Genomic DNA, 10,386 nt, shown 5'->3' on the forward strand with positions numbered 1-10,386 from the left:
TCGTTCGAAAAAGCCTCTTTTGAAAGAGGCTTGCAGTCTAGACGTAGCCTGAGAGGGAGCTTGGTGTTTGCTGCCCGACCGCAGAACGAAACCGGAAAGGGAATTGATTTTCTCCAGGGGTTATTTAATGGGGTGTAGAGACTGTCCCCTTCAGGTCGCTAGTTCTAAGCCAGCCCAGGTCGGGTATAACCAAAAGTCATGACTACTGAAGATAGGTCAACAGTCTGAAAACAGAGAAGTTGGTGGTAGATGTCTGTCCACATCAGAGAACCAGTCCCGCGGCACAACGGGGACCAAGAGGTGCCCATACAGGCAGACTCAGCCAAGGGACAGAGAGTTACTGGCCAGGTACTCTGGAGAAACTCTCTCCACATGGCTGAGCTTCTTGGTGGGACACTCTGAGACAGGAGTGGGCAATAATTTTTGATGCGGAGGGGCACTCCAAGATTTTGGTAAGTGGTCAAGGGCTGTACTTTTCTATGGAGGCAGTGCAGGGTCTGGGGCAGAGGCTGGGTGCAGCAGGGAGCTTGGAGTAGGAGACTGGTGTGCGGGGGGGGGGTCTGAGAGGGAGTTTGGGTGAAGGAGGGGACTTGTAATCTGAGGCAAAGGGATTGGGGTGAAGGGTCCGGGAGAGCGTATGGGTGCAGAAGAGGATTCTGGCGTGGGGGAGAGGTGTAGGAGGGGGTGCAGGGTCTGGGAGGAAGTTGTGACCTAGAGCGGGTGGGTGCAGAGGGTTTGAGTGGTGACCTGTGGCAGGAGGGGATGGTGGCCTGGGGCAGGGAGTTGGATTGCAGGAGAAGAGGGGTGCTAGTTCTGCAGGACCCTGAGGCAGGCTTCCTGCCTGCTGCAGCCCTCGGTGGCTCAAAATGGCTGGCAGCTCCCTGTGGCTTTCTGTGGAGGGTAGGAGGAGGCTTTGCATGCTGCCCCCTCGCCCCCCCGCACATTTTCTCAGTTCCTATTGGCCTGAACTCCCCCTTCCCCTGGCACCTGGAGCAGAGAGCCACAGGGAGCAGCCAGCTGCTTAAAGTGGCATGAGGCTGCTCTGTGCTTGAGGGTCCTGGTGGGGCAGCCTGCAGGCCGGATCTGCCTCACCTGGCTTGCCCCTGTTGTGAGGGAAACTTCCCTTGAGGGTGCTGTGCCGCTGGCACTCTTGGGGAGAAATGCAGCGACTGGCCCCCAGGACTCTCAGGCGCCTTTTGCCAGGGCCCCACTAAGAGAGGTAAAAAGAAAATGCTCAGCTCTGTCCCACTTCCCTCACTGAGGGAGGTTCTGAGGGGAGGGGACTAGCTGCACAGGTTGCATCCATGAAGGGGAGTCCTGGGGCTACAAAACTGCATCACTTGGAGTCTGCCCCTGCTCCAGAAGGAGCCAGGGGAGGGGTCTGTGAGAGAGATCACAGAGGGCTTCCAGGCACTGTGGGCTCGGTCCAGAGCCCTTTGGCAGTAATGAAAAGGCTCCCTTGGCTGCAGCGGGCTTGGCTCAGCCCCCTGGGCCAGCAGCAGCTGCCAGTTGCGTGTTGTTTTTTGCTGCTGTGTTAGAAGCAGGACAGTTCACCCTCCCCGGGGGAGCTGGTGCCATTCGGGCCTATCAAGAAGGAGAATCGCTCGGTGCATGTCTGGAGCCCTCTGGCTGGAGAATGCTCCGTTACCTGTGGCGGAGGTGAGATGCTCCTGAGGCCGCACGGAAACGGTCTTTGATCCGGGGCTGAGCTGGGTGAATGAACCGTTCTCCACCAAGAAGCGGGGGGCGCGTGTAGCTGTGAACCCCGAGGACATGGAGTCTGGAGGAGTGAGGGGCACCTGGTGCGGGGCTTGGTACAGGGGGTGCAGAGCCTCCTCTTGCTACATTCTGGTTAGAATCTGGAGTAGGCTGGTCCTGATGTAAGATCTGGGGGGCTTGGGCAGAGCCCAGAGCCATGTCCATGCCACACTGTCCGTCTCCTCTTCCCTCCCAGGTGTGGCCCAGCTTCGCTACGTGTGTGTGGCTTTCGAGACCAAAGCGGAAACCCACGAGAAACACTGTCACCCCGTGCCAAAGCCAGCAAGCAGGCTGGAAAGCTGCAATCCCATGCTGTGCCCGCCGAGGTAGGAGAAAGGGTTATTTTCACCCTTAGCCTCCAGGGATGGGGTGAGGTGATGGGGCCAGCTGTCTCCCGCAGGGGAAATATTATGTTGTCCCCGGTACAGATGTTCTCTCCATTCTCGTCACCCCAGCTGGGAGGTGAAGGAGCTGGCTGCATGCCCTGTGAGCTGTGGAGGAGGGAGACTCCCCCTCTCTCTGCGCTGTGTGAGACAAGAAGGAAATACCACCCGGCCTCTTCCTCATTCCAAATGTGGTAGGATGCCCCGACCGGCCAGCACCAAGGAGTGCGGCACTGATCCGTGCCCGGCAAGGTAACCGCTAGTCGCTTTAGGGCCTGGGTATCACTGAGGGAAGCCCTTGCTTGCTTATGTGCCCAGGAAATCTTAGCCCTTGACCCCTCACTACCCCGGAGCTGGGAGGAGCCCTGTTGTAACAAACCTGGGGTTGTAAATGTGGACACGACAGTCTCCACCTCATCGGCAGATAGACATTCCAGGACCCCAGGGTTACGTCTATACTACATCCCTCTGGCGCCAGGGGGATGTAAATTAGACACACCGAAATTGCTAATGAAGTGGGGATTTAAATCTCCCGCGCTTCATTAGAATAAAAATGGCCGCCGCTTTTTGCCAACGTGGCAATTTACCGGCAAAAAGCGGCAGTCTAGATGGGGATTGGTCGGCAAGGAAAGCCTTTTCCAACCGATCCTGTAAACCTTGCTGCACGAGGCATAAGGGATCAGTCGGAAAAGGCTTTCCTTGCCGACCGATCCCTGCCTAGACTGCCGCTTTTTGCCAGCAAATTGCTGTGTCGGTAAAAAGCAGCGGCCATTTTTATTCTAATGAAGCGCAGGAGATTTAAATCCCCACTTCATTAGCAATTTCGTTATGTCTAATTTACATCCCCCTGGCGACAGAGGGTTGTAGTCTAGACATACGCCAGGTGTCTCCCATGTGAATTAAAGCAGTATTTCTCAGCCAGTGGTATGCGGACCCTCAGGGGTACACAAGAGAAGTCGGGGGGGTATATCAACACAACTGAAATTTGGAGAAAATGGAATTTTTGTTTTAAGTTTTACAGCACTTCATTATTTTTGTACTTTTTACCCCCAAAAATTTCATCGCCCACCCAGCTACGATTAAGTTGTTTAAACAAATGTGTTGCAATGGTAGAAAAAAATTGTGTGTGTCTGAAAACTGTAGGTACTGGGAGTACTTATAATTTTTTTAAAAAGGGGTACTTTATAAAAAAAGGTTGAGAAACACTGAACTAAAGGACAATCGGCTGCCATCTTTAATAGGGCACCGTCAGTTTGTTGGGGATTGGTCAGAGCCATTCCCATAAGACTTTTACCAAGTTCCACATCTGGAGTGTTGCACCCAATTCTGGACCCCCCACTACAGAAAGGAGGTGGACGCATTGGAAAGAGTCCAGTGGAGGGCAACCAAAATGAATGGCCTCTGCAAATCTCTCAAATAAGCCCCATAACGATAAGCTGTGGATCTCGTTCTTCGGAGGTTGGATCCAATTCGTAGCTCCCGGCTGGCCGCTGGAGGCGCTCACTGGCGGCTGTGTTGTTCCCAGGTGGCGTTCCAAGCTGGACTCGTGCAGCGTGAGCTGCGGTGGCGGTGTGGCGCGCAGGGTCCGGTACTGTGCGAGGGAGCGCAGGGACAAGGCGGAAGAGGTTGTAGCAGATGCGCAGTGTCGTGGGTTGCCTCGCCCGGAGGAGCAAGAGCCGTGTAATTTGGAGCCGTGTCCTCCAAGGTCATGACGGGCATGCTCCCCAGGACCCAGCGTGGGGTGGGGGGGAAGGCAGGTTACAGAGGGGACCTCTGGGTTGTCACGTTCCAGATGCTGGAGCTCTGTAGGAAGGGGGAAGGGCGATCTCTGCCCAGTCACTGCTCACAAGGTAATTTCAGGACCATATTAAGATGGGTCAGGACCGAGACGCAGCCCTAGACTAGCTGCCAGCAACTGGCGCCCTAGGTGAACCATGCAATCGGCGCCCCCACCTCCAAACCCCTCAATGATATTGCGCCACCACTTGGCGCCCCATTTAACTTGGCGCCCGAGGCGACCGCCTAGTTGGCCTATATGGACGGGCCGCCCCTGTGTGGCAGGGTGGCCGTGGAAGCTTGCTGGCCACCGGTTCGCTAGGAGGGTCTGTGGTTTCTGGTGTGACGTTGCAGGAGGCTGTTTACTGGGCTGAAAGAACATACGAGTTGGTCTGTTCAGGCTGTCGGTTCTGGGGTCGGGGGAGGGTGCATGGAAAGATCATAAGACCAGGTCTTGGCTCATTTCAGCCCAGACAGGTCTCCCTGGGAGCTGGGGAGAAGGGCTGCGATGCAGGTTCTGAGGACCCCAATGCAAATATTGAGCTTGTGGAGTTTTTGCAGCTCCTGGGCTGCAGCCACGGTGAGGCTGGCGATGCTGGGGTAGTGTGCCCTCTGGTGCTCTGGGGCTAGGGACGCTGGAGGCTTGCCCCTGTGGTGGTGGGGGAGGAGGGGCTGGCTTGGCGCCTGTGAGGGGCAGGGCCTCAGGCAGCAGGGGTGGGGCTGGGGACTTGCCTCCCCCAGCCCCACGTTCACCCTCCACCCACGACAGGGGCTGGTGGGGTTCCAGATGTGGGTTGGAGCTATGCTAAACGGGGATGATCTGAGGCTGCAGTGAGTGTGGGGGGCAGAGGAAGAGAATCTGCGGGTGGCTGGGGCAGATGAGGGAGTTTCAGCGCGTGCTTTTCACCAGCGGTTGGTGGGAGGAGGGGAAATCAGGCCTCACTGAATTTTCTCCTTCCCCTCGGATCAGCTGGAAAGTCGCCGCGACTGGTCCGTGTTCCTCCTCTTGTGGGCTCGGCCTAGCTGCGCAGCTGATCACCTGTGTCCAGCTCCGGCAAGGCCTAGAGACGGAGCTGGAAGAGAGTTCATGTCCGGAGACAGAGAGACCCCTCTCCCGCATCCCTTGTTTCATCCGAACGTGCTCTTATGAGTGGGCTTTCAGCGAATGGACCGAGGTACCTGCTACCCTTCTAACGCAGTGCGGCGCGTAGGAGCTCTGCACCCCTCTGGCTTCAGAGCACACCCCAGGACTACAGCTCTCTCGCACGCTGCTAGCCTCCCTCCGAACACCAAACTGTCTCATCCCTCCTTCCTCCTGTGGCAGAGAGCCTGCGCTGCCCACACGCTGCGGGACTTCTAGTCTTTGGCTGCTGTTTAAAAATGGCCCTTGCATATTTTGGGGTGATGTGCTTCACGCAGGTCTTTTCTGAACTTTCCTCAAATCCTTCCCTTGCCAGATCCTTTCCCTGCCCACTCACTGGCATGCACGAGGCCTGCCACGTCTGTGGGGCTTTGGGACAGTGGCTCGGAGCTGCTCTCTCCTTTTCACAGCCAGGGAGCCTCACGCACGTAGAGGTTCAATGTGTTGGCCAGTGTCCTTGGAACAGCTGAGACTGGAACTCCTGGCTCCCTGCCCCGACCCCCCTTCCTCCTGCATAGCATCCTGGCTGTGGGGTTTATACAGGCCTCTGGGTTTCTCCTGCTGCAGTGCTCGGCCTCGTGTGGCAACGGGATTCAGACACGGCAGGATTTCTGCCTCGATCCTCAAGCCCGCAAGCACGTGAACCCCGTCTTCTGCATGCACTCCCCCAAGCCCATCACGGTGCGTGGCTGCTCTGCCAGCCCCTGTCCCGAGCAGCCTGCGGGGGAGGGGTCCTCAGGACCACAACGCCAGATGCCAACTTCAGCTACGAACCCGCTAACGACAGCAGCCGCCACGTATCCCGAGAGGCCAAAATACAAAGCTCTGGGTCGTCCTCCCACCAGGGTGCTGGCTCCTTCTCCCAAGCACCCCAAGGAGCTTTCAGCAGGGAAGGCGGATGCTGCTGAAGAGTACAGTTACGTGGTGATTATATAGGGCGATGGCCAATGTTCCCTCTCATTTTTCCATTCATGTGCAGAATAAATTTTGTCATATGCACCGAGGCGTGTGTGGATGGGCACCGCCAGTAGAAAGACATGCTGCCAGCTGGGGGCTCTCTGCTAATCAGCTGGGTGGCATTTGAACCTCTCCACCCAAGTGCTCAGCTTACAGGGAACACGGGGGGGATGGTCTTAGCCAGTGCTCAGGCCAGGGATCTGAAAGTCCTGCAGCACTAGGCATGAGAGCTCTCCCGTACATCAGTAGGAAATTTGTCTGGGCCAAAACTTCAGATTCAGGTGCCTGATCTTTTAAAATGAAATGAAATTCACGGAGCAGCCTCACTCCGGCCCCACGGCAAGCTCAGATCCAGGGCAGTGGGGTGAAAGCCCCATGTGGCGACAGCACATCAGTCCGGCTGGTGGCTCTGGAGAGGGGGAGGCTCTGCTCAGAGCTGTGCAGAGCCTCCCACTTGGAGCTGTGGGCACCATTCAGAGCACGAGCAGAAGCTCCCAGCATGCACCTCGAGCCAGGTTTGCTCGAATTCGTTGGAAGTTTTGCTGTGAATCAGACCTCCCAGGCATCTCCTGGGCAAAAACTCCCTTCTCTGTGCTTCCCCGGGCCCCCTGCGTTCTTTGGATTGCAGGCACCTCAGGGCAGCACCTGTCTCCCTGGATCTCTTGCATGGAGATCGAACACACTGTTGGCACCTGCTCCACAGCAGCGGTGGCAGTCTCTGCCCCAGCCAGCCTGCAGGCAGTACAGAGCAGAACTGTGAGGTGCAGGCAGTGGTTGCAGCCTGTCGCCGGGCGTACGTTACTCAGCCACCGTGTCCGTGCTGATGTCTTTACTGTGCAGGTGTCTGTGGAAGCCTCTTCCTCAACTCCACCGGAGTCATCAACATGACCGGCCTGCGGGTCAGTGACTGCACGGTGTCCATCGGACGCCCCTTGGGGGAAGTGGTCACAGTCCAGGTGCTGGAGAGCTCCCTAAATTGCAGCGCAGGTACGTTCCGGAGCCGGCAGAGCTCATCCAGGGCAGGGGACAATTTAGAACCTGCCACGTCCCGGTTCCTTGTCTGTACACTTTTGCTGGTCGTCCTGCATGCCCGTCATTGGGCACAGGCACCAGGGTGTTCTCAGCAGAGGGTCTCCAGCTGTGGAGCAGCCTAAGTGCGTTAGCCACTGAGGCACGACACAATGGGATAATTTCCGTCAAGTCTTTGCCAGATGTGACTAAATTCAACCATTGCCTTTTCTTTCCCAGTCTCTTCTGATTACTTCCTTTACCGGTGACAGGTAGGTGCGGGGTGGGGCAAGAGGTAGGTAGGTAGGTGCGGTGTGGGGGTGATAGGCACCAGCTCACCCCGGGCTCAGTGCGCGCTGCCGCTTGAAATGACGGGGACTCCCCAGCTGACCCTAGGCTCCCTGTGGCGTGCCAGCTTTGAAATGTACAAGAGTCCTCGGCGGGGCTCTTGTACATTTCAAAGGCAGAATGCAGAAGGGCTTATCGACTAGTCGATGGAAATTCCAGCGACTTCTCGGTGAGTAAATTAATCGCTAGTTAGCATCCTTAGCAGAGACCATGCCATCTTTGTATCTGTGAAGCACTGGATAATGTGCAGTGCTATTTAAAATGTTTTAAACTATCTTAGTAAAGTTCATCTTCTAGCGATGTTAGTGCAGAAATGACCATGGTGCCATGAGGAAGCAAAGCCCTGGGTGATAGTGGCTCCATCTCGGAGATGAGACATAGAATCAAGATCCTGACCACAGGTGGTGGGCATTCAAGAGCTTATGACACTGTTTTAGCCAGGAATTAGCTACAGTCTCCTAGGAAGAGTCCAGTGTGTACAGTTATAATCTTGCTTTTTAAAATATCCTTGTGATTTAGCTATCCGATTCTTCTTTGCTTTTTTCCCTTTGACTGTTATATAGTGCTGTTCAAAGCTGCTGTGTTCCACACCAGAGGTGCTGCATTTCATTAATGGGTGAAGTGCCCATTACGTTAGCCTCTAAAGCTGTTTCTTACATCTGTAAAGTATACAGCTGTCATTTGTATCTGATGGTGATATCGCAACAGCACAGATATTCTCATGTAGTTGTATCTGTAAGGCACAGGATCACATGGGAATGTGCAGGCTCCTCCTGAGGACTTGGCATGGCGATTGGCGCTTTTTCCCCTCCATTTTTTTTGCATTAGCCTTCCTCAAAATGTTCACATCCTTTATTGACAGCTGCTCTCAATTCAGCTCTGTCCATGGCTATGATTTCGACATTATCCCTGTTGATACGGCAAAAGGTCGGACTCTGTTTAAGGGAGTCTTTGAAGTGTTTTCATTGCTCACCCCTCCTGCCCGTTCCAAGTCCCAGCTCATCGTAGAAACCATTTTTGGGCATCCGTCATCTCCCATTCTGACACCATGATCTCTCCTTCGAGGTTCATTGCCTTGATGCTGATTGGCTTGGCTTTTTCACGGACGTTAAGCTTTGAGACTTGTGCAGTGGAGTACTTCACAGTAAAAGGATCCTTTATGACTGTTTGGTTTATTACAGGGGAGATAGTGCTCTTTTCTGGACGGATGATGTGGCGGACAGGCTGTAAGAAGCTGAGGGGGTCGTCTATAAACTCCAGGATGAACACACTGATGGTGAGACAGCGCCTCCTGTGGCCGGGGAATGGTGTCGTTCTTCAGTACAAGAGCAAAGCAGCAGCAAAAAAATATTACCAAGGTACTTTGCTAAACTTTTCACTGTGGCTTTAAGGCAGGGGCAGGGAAAGCAAGGTCCACTGAGTTCCACGGTGCTGTTCGTGGCTGCCCCTGGAGACCAAAGGGCCCAGGAGATGTTGATCCTTCTCCAGGGACCCACAAGGCCTCTCAGCAGAAGGCAGAGTATTGCATGCTGGGAACAGTCATCTCCATTGGCTGCCCTGCCATGCTGAAGAGGAGTCCCTGCAAGATGGTTGCACATGCTTTGAGATCCCCATCTGCAGTGCACTGGGGAGCTTTCTGGACGGATTTGCTTTATTTCGTACGGGCGTACCCAACACAGTATTCCAAATGGCTTTCTCCCCCTACCCATCTTCCCCATCCCAGACTGTGATGTGCAGCTGTTTGGTCCCTGGGGCGAAATAGTGAATCCCGGACAGTTGCCGGACCCAAAACGACAAGTGGCATGTCGGACCTTTATTGAGGTGGCTCCACGTTATCGCATAGCCATCCACGCCCTCTACATGGACCTGGGGATGGAGAACAACCAGACACACTCCAATTTCATTTTGGTGAGAATGCAGCATGAGGTGGGGCATGCTTTTCCCCTCACAGGACCTAAGAAGTTTGTTGATACGTTTGAGGTTCAAAGTACACAACAGATTGAACCTCTCTCGTCCGGCCCCCCTCAGGACCTGATGGGTCCTGAACTAGAGAATTTGCCAGATCACAGGAGGTCAATATTGTCTAGCAGCATTACCAACACTTCCACTGCTTGCTGGAAGACATTGAGGAGTCAGTTAGAGGTACACAGCAGCACAGAACACCGAGAGCCAGGCCTGGTAGCTGTAAACAAACTTTATGGGACCATGGAAAACTTGGCCACACCCACGATAAATGGCCATCCGGCTAACTAAAATCATGCCGGACCATGGATGTTGCTGGACCAGAGAGTGCCAGACTAGAGAGGTGAAATTGGTAGAAATCATAGAGAGCCAGATTCTGATCTCAATTGCACTGTGTAGCTCTGGAGTGACCAGAATGAAGTTACTAGGACTCTGCCCCCAATTGTTGTAACTTCCCAACTTGTTAGTACCAGGTCCCCTGAATTATGGATGTACTTCCCGGAGGGGTCCCGGCATAGCACAGGCAAGGCTCTTGCTGAAAAGAGGCAGGCTGCTCTGTGATTATGATTGGATCTTTGCTTTGTTCAGGTACGGGATGTGAATGCTGTGAAGACGACAGTGTTTCGGGGAAAGCAGCTGTTCTTCTGGGAATCAACAGGGAGCCAGGCTGAAATTGAATTTCATGAAGGCTTTACAGAAGATCGCATCAGTTTCCGAGCAGCATACTGGATGAGTGAGCCCCGATAAATGGAAACAAGGGAGGAAGTAGATCAATTAGGGGCTGGACTCCTGTCTCTGACACAGATTCACTGTTTGTCCCTGGGCAAGACATTTAACCTCTCTGCCTCAGTTCCCCCCTCTGTTTAATTGCAGTAACAACATCTGCCCACTTCACAGGGCTGCTCAGTTAATATGCACAAAGCACATGGAGATGCTCAAGTGAAGGACATTATATAGACACCAAATATAATTCTCTGAAGTTTTTTTTCCCCGTCTCTCCCGACTAGTCCTGAGACAATTTACTTGTCTGAGACAAATGATTGGGGGCCTGAA

At 54.3% G+C, this 10,386-nt stretch overlaps 1 protein-coding gene across 8 annotated transcripts in view; it reads left to right on the top strand.

The window, feature by feature from the left end:
* The window catches only part of ADAMTS13 (ADAM metallopeptidase with thrombospondin type 1 motif 13), a 39,694-nt gene extending 29,379 nt beyond the window's left edge, over positions 1–10,315 (top strand). For 5 of the 8 annotated variants that reach the window (XM_075905968.1, XM_075905967.1, XM_075905964.1 and 2 more), the window contains 10 exons: positions 1,539–1,659; positions 1,955–2,084; positions 2,187–2,393; positions 3,667–3,846; positions 4,888–5,092; positions 5,626–5,974; positions 6,856–7,002; positions 8,553–8,729; positions 9,095–9,279; positions 9,922–10,315. In XM_075905968.1, the coding sequence (XP_075762083.1) occupies positions 1,539–1,659; positions 1,955–2,084; positions 2,187–2,393; positions 3,667–3,846; positions 4,888–5,092; positions 5,626–5,974; positions 6,856–7,002; positions 8,553–8,729; positions 9,095–9,279; positions 9,922–10,080 (1,860 nt within the window). In that variant the 3' untranslated portion in view covers positions 10,081–10,315. Of the gene's footprint in view, positions 1–1,538; positions 1,660–1,954; positions 2,085–2,186; positions 2,394–3,666; positions 3,847–4,887; positions 5,093–5,625; positions 5,983–6,855; positions 7,003–8,552; positions 8,730–9,094; positions 9,280–9,921 lie in introns of those variants that run through there. The other 3 variants (XM_075905966.1, XR_012897252.1, XR_012897253.1) reach the window with 3 other exon arrangements.
* Positions 10,316–10,386: the final 71 nt, after the last annotated feature.

Source organism: Pelodiscus sinensis, chromosome 22 (assembly GCF_049634645.1).
Source record: "Pelodiscus sinensis isolate JC-2024 chromosome 22, ASM4963464v1, whole genome shotgun sequence".
Taxonomy (NCBI): Eukaryota; Metazoa; Chordata; order Testudines; family Trionychidae; genus Pelodiscus; species Pelodiscus sinensis.